The following is a 17,308-nucleotide window of genomic DNA, read 5'->3' on the forward strand; positions in this document are numbered from 1 at the left end:
GAAGCAAGAAACCATTTCATTGCTTGGGCTCAGGACTAGCTGCCTCCAGCCTCCCAGTCTCTGCCTGTACACCCAGTTACCTAAAGAACTTTCAATGTCAATCAAGGATTGATAAGAATAGTAACTTGGAAGTGGGGGAGGGGGAACGAGTTGCAATCCAATTCTGACCCATTCAGAAAACCTATGTGACCTGAACATCCAAAGTGACTGATCAGATCTGATCCAGAAGCATGTTTTGCACAAGGGACAGGGAGAAGGCGTTCAATTCAGTTTGAAGGGGAGATCTACAGTTAAGGGTAGAAGCATTGCGCAGAATGATCCAAAACAAAAGGTTTAACCTCTGCCCGTATTCTGCACAGCTTACCCTTTTATCTCCTTAAGACCACACAAAATGACTTTGTTGGGAGAGGGCAGTATCTAAAACCAGCGCACCTTTTCCCAAGTCTCTACTTGTTCAATTTGATCTAGCACATTGGCCACAATGCAGAACCCATCAACCAAAGAATGCCAGCCGGCGGGGCCTTTTCAGCAGCGGCCCCTGCTCTGTGGAATATCTTCAAGATTAGAATGCCCCCCCTCATCCTGTTGGCCTTTTGTAAGACTTTAAAAACCTGGCTGTTTCCAAGCCTGGGGCACTTAATGGTGTTCCTGGCTTTACTGTTAACTGGCCGAGTACCTTGGCTACTCTGTTTAATTTTTTTAAGTTTTAAAATATTTTTGTTTTTATAATTTTGGAATTTTAAGCAGCCCTATCAATATAGGTTGCGTCTTGCCTTTGGAACTCATTGCATGCCAGAGTTAAGCATTTATTAAGCATTCTGGCTTAATAAATCCCATTAGCCTCCACATGAGTGGCATCTTAATGCTGGTTTAGGTCTGGAACTTGGACCTTTTGAGGTATTCTTTTATGGATCAGTGCTTCTTACTGGTAAGATAAGCAAGCTTTCTTCAAAAAGGAGATGTGTTCCACCCACACGCATAGGATAGATCCTTAGGCCTCCATGTATGCTTTTTATGTGGTAACATTGCCATACACTGAATCGAACCACTGCTTTTAACTAATTCATATTGTTTTAAGATCTACAATATGGCAGCCAGGCCATCTCTACTGTTGGCCGGGTTCCATGTTTCAACTTTTTACATTTCAAAATCTTAAAATTAGAAAACATTTCCAAGAATGCATCTGGACCACCTGGAGTAGCAGCAACAACTGTTTAGCAACTTTGTGGTTGAGTGGCATGTTTGAGGTGCTCTTCACTATTCACAAAATGGCAGCCGATGAGAAAACGTTGTGTGCCTTTGTGTCAGTGTTGACTCCTGGTGACTTCCTGCACGTGTCCTTGCAGTTTTCTTGGCAAGAGTTCAGATGTGGTTTACCCCTGCCTCCTTCCCAGGGCTGGGAGAGAGGGGACTGGTCCAAGGTCATCCTTTGTGCCTAAATTTCTAGCCTGGTGCTTTAACCATTATACCAAACTGGCTCTCTCTTTTGAGATGCTTTCCAACATTTCCCTTTATATTTGGTTTCTCTACATTGCTCTCATCCCGACAGGTGATGGCACATTTCCAAAGAAAGAACTGAAATGCAAGCCCTCTTTGTTTGTACAATTGCTTTCTTCAATGTTTGAAAGAAATGCTCCAGACCTCAGGTGAATACAGCACCTCTTTGCTATACAATGAAGCAGCCTGTTGCCCCTCAACCCTAGTTTTACAAAAACCTGACAAAAGTGGTTTTAACAAGCCAAATAAGTGAAGGCAGTGGAAAAGCAGAATTTATTTCCCAGGTTCAAAAGACTGAAAAAAATAAACCAAGCTGTCTTAAATGACCAGAAAGATTATCATGCTTGTGTGAGATTCAAAGCACATTTTGCAAATAATTGTCAAACATGGAAGACCTGACAGGGCATACACTGAGTTCAGCTAAAATAACATTTTTTATAAATAAAGTTTGGTGCTTTACAACACGCTACTTCTCCCTTCAATTTTTAAAGTGAAGAATCTTTAAAATATTAAAAGACTGATGGACTTTAGTCTAGAGTCTTCTATAGGCAAAGCAGATGCTCACTGAGTAACACAGCTCCTCTTCTCTGTATTATTTCATCTTCTAAAGAGGAGAGAGTCACACATTCCCATGTCAAGATGCCTAGCAATCAGAATCAGCCAGGAATTAACCCCCCTGATTTTCCCACAAGGAGGCAGCATACAAAGTAATTTAGCCTGCCTGGATGGAGACACCTACTTGAAAGCACAGCAATTGGTTTGAATGCCAATCAAGGTCTTTTTAGCTGTGACTCACTGGTGTGTGCCTGATGTACACCCACACATACAGCCCAAAACACTTCGTTGCCTGAGGTGAAACACAGGGTAGAGCCCTTGACTGTACAGAAGTTGACATTATACACAGACTGAAGAAAAAATAACAGACCTTGTACATACGAAGTTGGCAATTGAATATTATTCCAATACCGATGACAGGAAAATGTCCTCTACTGCATTTGATTAGCTTAAGTCAGTGATGGACAATTAGATGCATAGAATACTATACGCAGACTAAACCTGTGAATAGTCTCCCATTTCAGATTTCAGGCAATGTTTATTCAAATATGAAAAGAGAAGTATGTTTTCCAGACTACTGCATAACAAGGGTAGAAGGATGAAAATCCTTCAGATCTTGTCTTATCAAACATTTTGTAATAATATTAGCAACAATCTTTTCTCCTTGTTATTTTATGCATCACCAATATAATTTGAATATGATGTTCACAAAAACAAACAAACCATACCTTGCAGCCAATAGAAGCAATGATGACACAAGGCCTTATTATACGAGTTGGTATTGTATTTTGAACTGATCTCTGGCATTCTGTAGAATCCCTTAATTTCTTTCTGAAAAGTTCCAGAGATGTCCACAGTATGCAAAGTACTGTTGTTGAATTATTTTATTCCTATTGACATAGATGTAATGGATATTTCAATTTTTATGCTTTGAATATCTCATAGTATAATATGACAACCCATTCTAAATAGTTGTGTGCATATTTCTTCCTTAAAGGTTATTAAATCATCCATACATTAAGCAAGTTTGAACTGCCAGGTGTATACTATTTTTTTTTTAAAAAACTGAAAATAGAACCCCACTGGTTTTTTTCTCCTCCTTCTTTTGATGCTAAGTAAACAGACAAATGGAACCCAATTAATTGCACATTAAATGACAATATGCAAGACTACCACAACAGTCTGAATGATAATATTAATGGGAATTCTTTTATATTCCCTCACCTCCGAAACCATAAAATACAATAAATGAGTTAGTGTGCAGGACCAGCCCTGGCAGCTACTCCCCATCTTTCATCACCTGCTGAGAGTGAGTCATAGGCTCATGTATATTAAAGGGATTTTTTGCACTGAGGAACCACTATCAAAATGCAATTATTTCTTAGAACAGTTGCTTTTCAAACCAGCATTATTGTCTCATATATTTATATAATTTATTTCCTAAGTTTCCAAACCAGCTTTTCCTAATTGTTGCTTTACTTAAAGCCAGCAAATACTTCCAATATCACTTTCAAATTCTGGCTCATGTTTGCCTAGAATGGCAATTTATGGTTTGCCAAAAGGAGACGTCAAGTATCGGACATTTTCATTCATCAATTCAAATGTATGGAAGATTTATTCTTGAAAACGATGTAAGTAGGAACAAAGGGCATATTCGCTATAATGGGGAAGACTGTGAGCCTGTTGTCAGTGGATCGGGAGCTCATTAAACATGGATAGTTGCAAGACCATCCCTGACCTTGCTTGTATGATTTTTTAAAAAAATTCTTTAATCCAACATGGAGTCATGCAAAGCCGTTCTCTGTGAAGATACAAGAGCCCTCGTGACTAAATGTAAACAGGAAACTGTGGCCACTCAAGTGCCACTGAATTATGGCTCCCTCTCTCATAATATATGATGAATGGGCTGCTGGGAACCAACTCAGCCACACCTTCTTAAATTTTCTGCCACTGGGAATACACTTCTTTTGTGATGAAAGAGCAAGCCAGTTCTTGGAGGCTTAAAGCACTTTCAAGGATGCAGAGTATAGAAATATTGCACGCTGTCCTGGAATCATGAAATGAACTACAAGCATTCTAATTAAATGTCATGCTGCTCTTTGTTATTTGAGGAACAGAGCCTTTTCAGCAGGCTATTTCAATTACTTCCATGTGATAAGGAGACAAGATTCAATTATTTCAAACAATGTTTAATGGGTGATCTCTCCAGTTGCAACCTGGCAGCTCAAAAGCCTGAGTAAGGGACAACAAACTTTTAACTCCAAAAACATAATTCAAAAACCATGCTGAAAAGAAACACTGTGTGAATTGTCAAATTCAGGACTCTTCCAGTTCCTTGAGGTACTTATGTTAACTCCCTGGGCATAACCCGATTTACCGTCAACATATGAGACTTTCCTGCACCAAGAGAGAAGGCAGAATGGATATGAAATAAATGATTTTAGCCAGTGTCCCATTTATGAAAAGGTCCCTAAAAATAACTAAGCTTCCTTAAGATTACACACACAATTTTTCCCTGTAATGAGCCGGCTGAAGGATACATATTGGATATATTCAAGTATTTAGTCCATAGATTCTGCTAACATCCCACACAGCTCAAATTCACACAATTTAATTCCTCCTAGAATTTCATGCTATGCAAAGGAAATACAAGGACAATCTGGTGCCTTTCTGATTTCAAATAGATTTTTTTTTAAAGATCTTTTTAGGGGTTGTAGAATCCCAATGTCAGTTTTACGTGGGCAGATGGACGGATAGCCCTCCTGGGAAAAAGAATTTACTAGGAAATTCTGAGAGTGAAAGCTGGTCCCAGAATTCAGGGACCTTGGTATTCCAGCGTCTCATGATTATTTGACAATTGATGGTGGAAGACAGGACACAAGGAAACCAAGAAACAAAGCTCTTCTGTTTCTACAGATTAAGCACACAGTTGTTACCTCCCTTTCAGGCCTCCTCAATCAGCTTCTCTCATAGGCACCAAACAAGGAGACAAGGTTCTTATGTAGACAAGCAGGTTTGAGTATGGGAAGCAATTTTAGAGCCTGATGCATCCTCATTTTGGAGCAATGAACGGAACAGAGAGCCCAATCTGAAGTCCTCAGCGTGGACAAGCTGCCTTCTTGGATTAGCAACTAATGGGATTTAGCAACTCATCCAATATCTCTCTTCAATACAGGAAGAGAAGGGGCTAACTGCCACTTTGGATTAAAGACACCCCCATCTCATAAAGAAATGCAGCTCTCTGTTAAGCTGTTTCTAATTAAAATAGTGCCTGCATGTCCATCACCGCTCCTGAGCAACCCAACCCTGGCCAAAAGGACCTTGATACTAAACAGGAGGCAGGAAATTGGGGGCGGGGGAGAGAAATAAAGATTCAAAATGAAAGTCGCTAGTTAATATGGAGATGTCAATGGGAAAGCAGAAGGAAGCACAGAACACTGTCTTTTGGTCATGTATAGAAGCCCAGAATCCTCTACATGGCATCCCTTAACCCACTCAAGCACTTTGATTCATAGCACGCTCCTAGAAGTTAGACAATTCTTAAAACAGATTTTAAACTCTCAATTCAGGCTGAAGAAAGACAGGAGATGCACAGATCTCAATTCGGAGAACATTCATTTCCTACTGAATGTTTGATTTGCCTTAAGACTCTAAGCTGACAGAAATAGTAAGGAAACACCCATTTTGAGTTATGAACCACGTCATACTCATCAACCCTCCCCCATATCCAACCAATGGAAAAGAGCAGATAGGAGACAGTAGCTACATAAAACGAGTTTAATATCCAATGGGAGTGCACAGAGGTCGTGGTGCATCCAACTGTTCAAAGAGGGGGGGGAGAGGGCGAGAAAAACAAACAGGGAGCCATGGCCCAAAATATGAAGAAATCAGAACTAAGGGGAAAGGAAACCACTTTACACCAAGCAAAAAGGGGCTGAGGATTTGAGGGGGAAGTGGCAAAGAGAGAGCAAAAGAGGAATAAATACACATTTGCCAGGAGTGGGGAGGGAAATACACAGTACCAACACTGTCCAGAGGCAGGGAGTGACCCGAAAGTTACATGCAGTGACCTGGGCTTGACCCTAATACAATCATTACTCCCCAAAATTAACGAGGGAGGGGGAAGGAAATAAACAACTCTGCCACTTCCCCCAGCGTGGGAAAAAGAAACCTTCATGGGCCGGCGTACAGATCCAAGGGTGGCAGGGGGAAGGGAGGGTTCTCCATTGGCGTCATATCATGCAACAGGGCAGCCATGAGAGAGCCCCCTCCTCTGTGAGTTCCAAGGGGAGAGAAATAGCCAGTTGGTTGGTGGAAACGTTTAGCAGCTGGGATGTCCCTGCAAGTGTGCATATACATCCCTTGGATGGAAAGGCCAGGCCAGGTAGCTAAGGGTGGCATTGACATCTGCTCAGGTAGCTTTTGATAGCCACTGGTCCCAAAATCTTCTGCAGCAGCCCATCGATGCTGATCCCCTTTTAGGGATGGGTTGAGGAGAAGTGGGGAATTGCATGGCTTAGGAGACATTATTCAGGGCTCCAGTGCCATTTGGTCTAAGAGGTTGGAATGCAAATGATCCTGCTCATCAGCAGCACAACAGAGCTAACTGCATGAGTCACCAATGAGGTTGTGAACAGGATAATAAAATGGACAGCAAGAAATAGAGCAGGACATTCAATAGGATTGCAATCTCATTAATGCCAACAGGGGGAGCCAGCTAATTCAGACAGGACAGCAAGAATACTTACTCTGGGGAATCTAAAATCCTTCTAAACCACCCCCCGCAATTCTTCCTTGTCTCCCTCTGCCCCTGCACGTGTGGAGGGTACACACCATCTCCCTTATTCCTGGCCTCATGACACACAAATTTTCCACCAACCTGCACCAACAGCACACAAAAGCAAGAAGCAGCTGCCACTGAGGAATATTGGTCACCTCTGAACAAAGAGAGCCAAATTTCACAGACCACCAAAAATACAAAAATTGATCCAACTAAACGATAGGGGAGAGGAAAAGAGAAAGAAGAAGAAAAAAAAAAAAAAAAAAGAAAGAAAGAAAGAAAGAAAGAAAGAAAGAAAGAAAGAAAGAAAGAAAGAAAGAAAGAAAGAAAGGCCACAGAATTGGCATCCAACTCCCACTTGTCCCAACCCTCCCACTGCACCCATATATTTTATTATCTCTATATATATATTTATCACACACGCACGCGCACACACAGAGACCGTGCAAAAAATCCTGGCAGAACCAGAACATGAGAAAGAGAGAGAGAGAGAGAGAGAGAGAGAAATCAAAAGTTAGCCCCAACCACCCCCCTCCCGCCCCCTCCCCCCAACAGCAACCGGTGCCGGCAAGAAAAGCAAACCCAACAGGGAAGAAAGGGTGTGACAGGGGAGGACAGGAGGGAGGGGATCAACCCAAAGTAGAACCAATGGTGAGGGGCTTGGCCCACCACCCTCCCCTCCTGCACTCATTTCTTGTTCTTCAGCTGGTTGGCCAGCCAATCTAAGCCCTCATAGAGGCCATCTCCACTGGTGGCGCAGGTGGCCTGGATGTACCAGTTACGATGGCGCAGTGAATGCAGGCCCAGCTTGTCCGTGATTTCTGCGGCATTCATGGCGTTGGGAAGGTCCTGGGGAAGGAGGCAGAAATGAGAGAGATGAGAAATTAAACATGACCAACAGTGCCCCAAGACCATCAAAAGGAAGACCCCAGAACAAAAGGGGTGCTCAGAAAGTAACCTCTGGAACTGATTAGGAGCCAATGCCTTTCGTATACACCCTTCTTCTGTCTGGGAGGGCCCTGAACCAGTCCCATGCAAGGAGCTGATAGGAATCTACTGCAGGGAATCACTTTTGGCCTGCAGAGCTTCTCCACCTGCTCCTCGTGATAAGTTTCTCTTTCCTGTTTCATTCTTAGCTTTGCTGTTCTGTCATCTGGTTCTGTAGACTGGGGAGTCCATTCATGGCCTCCAGGTCTCTACTGTAGAGTCCAAATCCCAAAAAACCAAAGCATGTAATTTTGAGGCACAAAGCTCATCAAAGCAGAGATGTCAACCTTAAAATAGTTTTCATAAGAAAGCTCTTGGAATTCCCTCCTGTCCTACACAAAGGCCTGAAATCCCTAGCCTGCATTATAGAATTGCACAAACAGTCTCCTCCCTCTGTCAGTTAGGAAGGATTTTATATAAAAATCCAATTGCTGGCATGGAGGAAGTTTGCACTTACTTAATCTGTTGTATTACTCAGTGATGTGAACAGATAACATTTAAAATTTTTTATGAATTACTAGTTTAAGCTCCAGCCTTCCTATCACATTCATCCAGTTGCTTTATCCCAAAGATTTACTCCCAAGCAAGCACTCTATGAAAAGATATTTGGTGTTGTCACAGAATAGAAGCTTCATAAACTGTTACCGTACATAATAATCATGTGTCAATGTTCTGTCCAAGTGACAGATGAAGAAGACAAGGACAGGGGAAGAGAGGGAAGAGCCACCCCATTTCACTTTAAAAGAAACTTTTGATGATAGGATTAAAAGTCCAATGTTAAATCGTATCAACAGGCTCTGTTTCATTCTACTCATATGTGCAAGCCTGGGAATAGTGCAGACATAGTTCAAACAATATTACTTTGCATAACTAACACTGCTTTTGCTAATGACAAGGCATCAGAGCTTGAATCTAAACCTTATTTAGTATATTTTAGATTTCCAAAGAATAGCAAAATTACAGCATCCAGTCTGAAGCGTATTTTTCCAATGGAAGATCACATAAACAGTGTTGAACAGACCCTAGACTCCTTTCAGAAACAGAATTTAACTGTCAACCCCAGAGTTGCTGGCCTTGGATCATTTCTACAGCACATAGCTGCCAATGAGTGAGAAATGTTTCCCCTCAATTTTCAGCTGTCCTCACTTGCATGGCAGTAGTGTCATGTCATTCGTTTTCAAGAATGCGTCACAGAAGAGTGCGTCAAAGCAAGGTGGCAGCAACTTAATAGAAATAGCAACTGATGGAAGAAGCAAATGCATCTACACACGTTTGGCACAAGTATTATCAACTCTGCCATGGAAAAGAATTACTGAACCCATTTCCCACATCACTTGATGTGTAAACTATAAGCACACCTGCATGCTGGCCAGCTACACAATGTAGCAAGGGAAAAACTTTACCTAGATCAGGGAACAGACTCCATTGAGATTGGTGAGATTAACAATCTCTGTTGTGTTTTTCTTTCCCTCCTGGGCCAGCCTGAGTCTCTTTCCAACACTACTCTTCTCCCAGGACTCAAGGAATGTTTCTGCCCTTTTTTATTTTTGTAATCCCTTCTGAGTACTTCCCTTAAGGCTTCTACGTGACTCTCTATAGAGCAAAAGTAGATGGACAAGTGTGTACATATGTGCTGAATGGAACAGACAATAATTACAGCTATGGTGCTCTACCTTCCTTACATATCTCACAAATAAACCCTAAATCTTCTCTCCTGAAGGAATGTGATTCTCAAACACCTACCAGCTTCCCAAACAGGTTTTCTCCTGAATTAGCGCATAGGTTGGTAACACATTGTGAATCCCAAGCTCATCCATTAACACAAAAAGATGCTACATGCCCTTTTCAAATCTCAGTACCAAAATTATCTCTGATCCACAGCAAACTGGTAGGCAGAATGCATTTAGGTTGGATGCAAATATCAACTATTCTCCATAGAGACTTGACCTGGAACCAACCAGCCCAATGCTCAAAGCAATCGTCCCATTCCAGACTCGCCTGTTTGTTAGCAAAGACAAGGAGAACGGCATCTCGCAGCTCATCTTCTGCCAGCATTCTCATCAATTCCTCACGTGCCTCATTTACTCGTTCTCGGTCATTGCTGTCCACTACAAAAATCAGACCTGAAAGGAAGTATTGTCTGTTTATTTAAGTGTACAGAAAAAAATATGATTAAAAGAAATGGGGTATTTTATAAAGCAAAGTATGAAGAAATGGAAGGTGGAATTATGACTCCTTCAAAAGAACGGAATTAACATATTAGAATTCTGATTATTACAATGGGCAGATCAGTCACTCAAAAGTGCTGGAAATTTAGATAGAGAAAAGCAAGGATATGAAATAGCCTCCAGATTGAATTCTTCCATGGGAGGAGGAAGAAAAGGCTTTCCCTTGGAAGCCCACAGGTTATTTACTAAACAAGAAAGACAGGGGGGCGAAATCCACTGGACTTCAAATCACACTTCCAAAAGAGCAGTCTTAATAAATTTACTAGTAGATTAATTTTGGGCTAACAATCACAACAATGCATTTTTACTTTTCCCTTGTCCTAAATACATGAATTGACCTAGTTTACACACTTGACTGGTAGAATTATGCACTAAATGAAAACATCAGCTTTTAAACTCTTCCCTTAGCAAAGGGCATTGCCTTATAAACCAATCCCCCCAAATAAACACAAAGATAGAAGTCCAATCAAGGTGTTTAAATCAGCCAATTAATCTCATACCATAATCAAGAAGCCCGTGTTAGGCTGTCAGATTCAAGAAATCAAGGGTTCTTTTATAGTCCATGGATTTCAAACTGTATCAGATTATAATAAAACCCTAATTCTGCAGGCTGGAAATGTTCCACTGGATCACACTGAGTCACTCTGATTAGAGCTACTAGGAAGCAGGTTATTCTACACCAGTTTAGCAAGACAGGCAAAAAAAAGCAACTAGTTCAAATATTTTTTTCTCCATGTATCTAGCTTGCTCACACATGCTTGAATAAGTGGACCGAACAGAAAGTCTGAAAAAATGCAAAAAGGCATTTGGTCAATTAGAGGCAATTCCTAATTTGCCTGGAGTGATTAGCTATTTAAAGCCTTGAAAATTAAAGGAATGGGATATTTTTGGCTGAGTTGCAAAGCTTATTTCACCACCACATTGTTCTTAGGGTTAGCAAGGACTTCATAATTCTTAATCTATGCATACCATTGTATAACTTATGACCACTGCATAAGTTTAAATCTCAGCAGATTCCAAGATAATTATCTCATGGGAAAAAAAGGAAACAAACAAACAGCAGTGTTATCAGACACATAAACTTGCTGAGCATCTTGGCTGCTTAGAAATCACTGCTTCATTTTGAAACTGAGAGACAGCTACTGCTTAATCATTGCCTCTCTTGTGAAGAATGTGCCAAGGGCTTCAAATGGACCCTGCAATTAAGATCGTTTAGACAGCTCTTCCTAATAAAACATTCTCTAGCTGTCTCACAAAACAGACGGATCAATTGAAAGCTTTTAAAAATCACGAAAGTGCAAAGAGAAGGAAGCTAACAGAGACTACCTGTGACTGTGTTTGGACCTATTATGTGTATTGCCTCTGTATGGATTCAAGAATTTTTCAAAAATATAAACAATACCAGTACAACGAAGCCGTATAATAAAACAATTCATCGCCTAATAAACCCATGTCAGCTAAAAGGAACGTGGAATAGGGATGCCTTGGAAAGCAATATTATTATCTGGGTGGGTGCATATTTTTAAGTGCCGCACAAGAGCTTACCTCTGAAAACAGCAACTTCAAATGGATCTCTAATTAAGAAGCAAAAGAACCTTAAAGACCTGCTAGTGTGAAGAGCAGGGAGAAAGGGAAAGCACCACTTTGTTAATCCCAATAAAGAAAAGATTTCCCCCTTCCTCTTCCCTTCCCATACCCTGGGTATTCTGAAAGTAGTGTCGCCAGAGGGGGCGTATCTTGTCCTGGCCACCGACATCCCATACAGTGAAGCTGATGTTCTTGTATTCAACCGTCTCAACGTTGAACCCTGAGGAAGAATAACATGGTCAGAATTTGGGCTGCACGGCAGAAATGTAGCCCACTCTGGCAATCGACATGAAGGGACATCCAAGAGTAGGACCGAGAATCAGGCATTACAGAGGTCACAGGTAGTCTTCACATTCAGAAATAACATCCCTCGTATTAACAGGACTTTGCCTATATTTATAAAAGTGCAGACGGATGTACTGCACACCAGGATTAAGTTGCTGGACCTGTTTTTCCGTCTCATGCCACCTCGATGTAAAAATGAAAGGAGACAATTCTCCTGCTTCCATTTAGAATTTAAAAGAGGACCTTAAACTTCAGAATTCATCACCAAGAAGTACTTACTGATAAAACACGTCACAGTGAGAGATCTTAAAAGCACACCACATCCCCAATCAGAAACCCAGCTGTGGAAAAACAGCAGGTTTCAAGCAACCAGAAGCCCCGTAGTATTACTAGCTCTCAGTAATCTCACAAGTGAGTCATCTTTTCCCACATACTTGGATAAAAATCAAAAGATGCAACCCATGAAGCACCACTGCTATGCAATCTGTTCACAGGGGTCCAGTATAAGCACTTCTAATGAATGGAAGTTGCACCGCAGCATTGTATAGCCAATTGCACTCCAAACACCTTTGGAGGCCCTTTAGTTTACGATAATGCTATTTTTCCAAGCTTCTCTTTGCAAATATGTTAGCTCATTATCATTGTTAAAGGGGACAGGAGAGCTCTGTTGTACCCAGAGACAATAATAGCATTTTTATAGCAATTGGTTATGATGGGTAAAATAGAGCTTCTAAACAGCAATACAGAATATCTCTGAGCAGCAGTTGCCTGGAAGAAGGCTGATTCATTATTGGGTATCATGCTCTTTTTGTTTTCTAAAAAGATGTAGATAATCCCTTAAGAAATTCAGATCAGACAGATCTCTGGATCATTTCAGAAAGATCTGTCTTACATTCTTTCTGCACAAAGGCATTTTCAGAATGACTCTGTTATAAGAAGCCAAATATTCACTATTAGGTAGCCCTTGCCCTAGTAGCCCTTGTAGAACTCCAATAATAAATCAAGTATAGGCAAGACACTGACGTCACAGGCAGGTTTGCCTGTGGTTTCCCCCCCTCCCCCCATTTTTCATCCAGCTGCTTGCCAGTACTGTGAGTCACCCTCATTATGTTTAATGTGTGCCACATCAGGGAGAGAGAGAAAAAGGTAGTTCAGATGACAGGTGACAAGGAAATGACTTTAAATCAGCCTTAACCTGACCTGGCGCTCTCCAGATGGGTTGGATTTTAACTCCCATAATTCCAGTCAACAGGACAGAGAAATCTTGTTTAAATTTATTGGATTACATGTCTACAGCGTGCCAATCTTTTCAGAAATTGACACAAAATCCCTGGAAAGTACATAGGAAAGGCCCCATGGGAAATAAGGTATTTGCTTATATGCTATTGCCCCAAAATGAGAGTCCAGCTTCATTCTGCAACCATTCCCATGCTCACAGGTCCACTTTCAAAATGGAAGGGAAGTACTTTCCAAAAACAAGGAGGCCATACCAATAGTAGGGATAGTGGTGACAATCTCTCCCAGTTTGAGCTTGTAGAGGATGGTGGTTTTCCCAGCAGCATCAAGACCCACCATAAGGATTCGCATCTCTTTTTTGCCAATCAGGCTCTTCAGCAAGTTGCCAAATATGTTCCCCATGGCAGCAAGTTCAACAGTGCAGGACTAGGCTTCTTCTGTTCAGCTGGTGTCAAAATCCTACAAAGGTGGAAACTGCTATTAGATGGAGAAGCAACAGCTCCCTATAAAATGACTTGGAGTGATCAACATAACCACGGGAACAGATCTTGAAGCGAGAGAATTAAGGATTTATAGGCTAAACAAGACAGGAGCACATGTAACTCTTCAAATACTATAAATCTCTCATCAATCCTTACTCTTGACAGATTGTCTAGAAGTGACAATAGTGAGCATCTAGCTTTGTATTAGCAGTCCTACAAGAAGGTAGGCTAGAGTAGCAGGTAAATTATGTACCTTCTTATAGGTCTTCTGTGAGGTTTCCTGGTTCTGAAACATTTCTGAAGACTAAATACATTCACACTTAAGCACAAAACTCTTAATTTAAATTAAATAGGCACTCATTGAAATCAATACAACACTCTCAGTGATTGCCAACAGAAAGACATATAGGGAAGTTCTTCTCTCTGTGGTGCAGTATCTCTTTTAGCTCACTCACACACATATTTAACACAGGAAAATCTCTTGTATAAGGGTGCACAATCTTACTTTAAGTGAGCAGTACCCTGAGGCTAAACACCAAAAAATGCTCTGAGCCAAGACAAAGAAATAGGTACAGGACAAAAGCAATGCTTTGACATTGTTTAAATTTAAATGGAATTACGATATAATTAACGCATTGTTTGTATTGTTTTAATCATTTCATTCAATTACAATAAAGACCACAAATTGATAACTTTTCAAGCAGCTCTGGGGATCATGTCCAAAACTTTGGTAGGCTGAAAAAAAAAAAAAAAAAAAACTAAGGCTACCTGTTAACTTCAAGCAAAAAAAAAAAGTATGACATGAAAACCGACTGAAAGCTTGCTTTCCTGAAACCTTCTGCAAATAAAATTTAACAAAGCTTATTTGCCTACCATGCATTTTCCCACAATATTGTCTACATTTGCAGCAATTAGAGCTGCTTGAAAGAGAAACATATCAATTCTGTGTAGTATAAGATTTTTTTCTTAGTTGGTCAACTGGAGGCCATTCTTGGTTGAAGAAAAACAGAAATAGCAACTTGTTATAGTAGCCCCATAATTTCTCTGCCTTCCTTTCAATAATCATGGAATATTAACCCCATTTGAGCATATCATCACTGACGCTTAGCAACATCCATTTCATTCACTTCTTTTAAAGCTCTCCAATACACACAATTCATTGCCTAAAAACTATCAAGTGCCAATTAAGTTCTAAAAACAAGTAAAACAAAATAAAATCAGTCTTCATTATACATAATTTCTTCACCAAGTATGCAACTTTGGGTAGGGTCAAATACAGTAGTAGGTTATATGAGTTTAATATAGCACACCCAGGCCCCAAAATTTAAGGAATAAAAGGAATATTCTGTATGTAGGAATACAAGGTCAAGGCCAGGATGCCTTAGTAGACAGAGATATACAGAAGGTAAATAATGCATTTAAGTTTCAGATTATGTGATATGTTTTCACACAGGTGCAATCCAATTTGGAAGAGTTCAGGACTTTTACACTTAAAATAGCTGCTTATTTTTCATCTAATATTATCCTTATCCCCTAGTCCCACTAGAAAGCTATTTTTGAGGAAGGTTGCTTTTTTAGAAAGCAACTGGACTTCCTTGTTTTTTCTTTGAAGACATTTCGCTTCTCATCCAAGAAGCTTCTTCAGTTCTGACTGAATGAAGGTTGAAACTTCTTGGATGAGAAAATGTCTTCAAAGGAAAAAAAACAAACCAAAAGTCCAGCTGCCTCCTGAAATATAGCACCTTTGGGACAAGCATGACCCGGACGACTGAGAATCTTTAGAGACTGCGTAAGGAACATGCCTGAGACCCATGAGCATTAAAGCATGTATGAATCCACAGATGGTGCTGGGGGCAGGATAGGCTTGTCAATACAGGGAGAGTTCAGTCCTGGGAGGAACAACCCTTTCTCCTGAGTCACATTAGTGAAAAGCAGTCGAGAGGCAAGGGGACACATGTGCCAGGCACTGCCTGGCACACAACGCATGCCAAGCACACTTCATTGGGCCAATGCTTAGGCCTTGGACGAGTCCTTACCCCACTTCTCCCCCACAAAAATACAGGCAGTCCAATAGGCTCAGCTTCCCTGCCCAAATTCCCCAGCGCAAGAAAAGGGCCACCACCACTCCTCCTTCTCCCTTTGATTTCACTTGGGAGCCCAGAGGCCTATCCACACATCCCAGAATCCCTGGGTTTACACTGGAGGCCTCAGGAGCCCCCTTTCTTTAGGACCCCTTTCTTTCTTCCACGCTCTTGGGGTCCACGCTGGTGGGATTTTCCCACGAGCGATTATTACAGCCTTTTCCTCCTCCTCCCCTTCCTCCTTACCTTAAAAAAATTGTTTCCTATTGTTTCCTTTCTATTTTATTTTTTTTCTTATATGAATCCATGTATTCATCACTATGTTTTGACTTATACCTATTACCTTGTAAGCAATTGACAAATAAATAAATTACGCCCGGGCCTTTGCAGTCAAGAGGCTCAACGTTACCTTCCCTACCTTTCCGACCCCCCACCCCCCCCAAATACATTTCTTAAAGACAGCCCCGGGCTTCTCCCCTCCAGCTTACGACGCCCCGTCTGAGCGGCACCCACCCAAAGGGGGTGGGTGGGTGGGTGCCATCTACCCACCCGCGTGTTGCAGAGCACGCAGCCCCCTGCTCCTCCCGGACACACGCGCCTCCCGCACCGCGGCTGGGAATCGCTCGGCGGCGGCGCCGTCTCCGTTGCCTCCGAGCTTGCGACACCCCCCCCCACCCCCACTTGCAACGCGCGCGCTCCCGTGGCCCCGGCACTGCGGGGCTGGAGCCGTTTGGACGCCTTCCCTCCCTCCTTCCCCGTTATTGTTTCGCCTTCCAAAGGAACACCTCCACCCCACACACACATAGTACGCACGGCCTCCCTTCCTGCGGTCCCAGCCCCCTCCCGGCCTCCCACACGCGGTAAACGCCAAGAGAGGGAAGCCACGGCAGCCACCTCGCTTCTCCCGCCTCCGTGCAAGCCCTTGGGGCCCAGCCTCTCCCCATCGCCCTTCGGATTTCCGAATGACTTTTTTTTTTTTTTCCAAGGGAGCCCCAGGCCGACCGGCCTTCTTCAAACCCTCCCTCCCACCCCGCTGCCGTCACCGAGCTTGCCTTTCTCCTTTCAGCGCCGGTATTTCTTCCTTTCTACGCCGCGCCTCCCTTCCCCAGCCCCCCCAGACTCCCACCCGCTTCCCCAGCCCCCGCTTTCTTTCTGGTCACTCGCGGCCGCTTCGGTCGCCGCCGCCGCCCCCGCCAAGCGAGCCGCAGGCCCTCCAGAGCACCCACCTGCTCCCCGCCCGCGCGCCTCCGCCTCCTGCTGCCCAGCTGACTCTGCACTCTGCGTCGTCCCCTTCCCAGCCGGAAGCAGCGGCGGCGGCAAGCGGCAAGCGGCAATGAAGCAGGCCCGTGGACACGACGCTCTCGCGAGATCTCGCCCACCCACCCCCGCTCGCCCAGTCGGATCGAGGGCGTTCGTCTCGCGAGACTGTGTGGCCATCGTCTCCATGGTAGCAGCTGCTGTACCGCGCGCCCGCTTGTGGGGGGGATTTCGGGGTGGGGGAAAGGGGAACACTGCCGCGTGGAGGGGCGTTCTTGAGTTGCATCTTGGCTTTGATGTGGTTGTTTCAATTGAGATTAGCTATCGGAGGGC

At 42.7% G+C, this 17,308-nt stretch overlaps 1 protein-coding gene across 1 annotated transcript; it reads right to left on the reverse strand.

The window, feature by feature from the left end:
• Window positions 1–5,815: 5,815 nt before the first annotated feature.
• ARF3 (ARF GTPase 3) lies at window positions 5,816–17,000 on the reverse strand. Its single transcript, XM_026677360.2, has 5 exons — window positions 16,945–17,000; window positions 13,410–13,614; window positions 11,744–11,854; window positions 9,818–9,942; window positions 5,816–7,681 (listed from the first exon to the last, which is right to left on the reverse strand). Exons 2-5 carry the CDS (start codon window positions 13,555–13,557, stop codon window positions 7,520–7,522), a joined length of 546 nt encoding a protein of 181 aa, XP_026533145.1. The 5' UTR covers window positions 13,558–13,614; window positions 16,945–17,000; the 3' UTR covers window positions 5,816–7,519.
• Window positions 17,001–17,308: the final 308 nt, after the last annotated feature.

This window comes from Notechis scutatus, chromosome 2 (assembly GCF_049901735.1).
Source record: "Notechis scutatus isolate UNSWTSFEM ecotype Mainland chromosome 2, rNotScu1.2, whole genome shotgun sequence".
NCBI lineage: Eukaryota > Metazoa > Chordata > Lepidosauria > Squamata > Elapidae > Notechis > Notechis scutatus.

Coding starts and splice junctions, on each gene's coding strand:
- ARF3 (XM_026677360.2), bottom strand. CDS start 13,557: ATGGGGAACATATTTGGCAACTTGCTGAAGAGCCTGATTGGCAAAAAA. Junction 11,855..13,409: donor CACCACTATCCCTACTATTG/GTATGGCCTCCT, acceptor ATTCTTCCTCAG/GGTTCAACGTTGAGACGGTT. Junction 7,682..9,817: donor TTGTCTTTGCTAACAAACAG/GCGAGTCTGGAA, acceptor CTCCTTCCCCAG/GACCTTCCCAACGCCATGAA.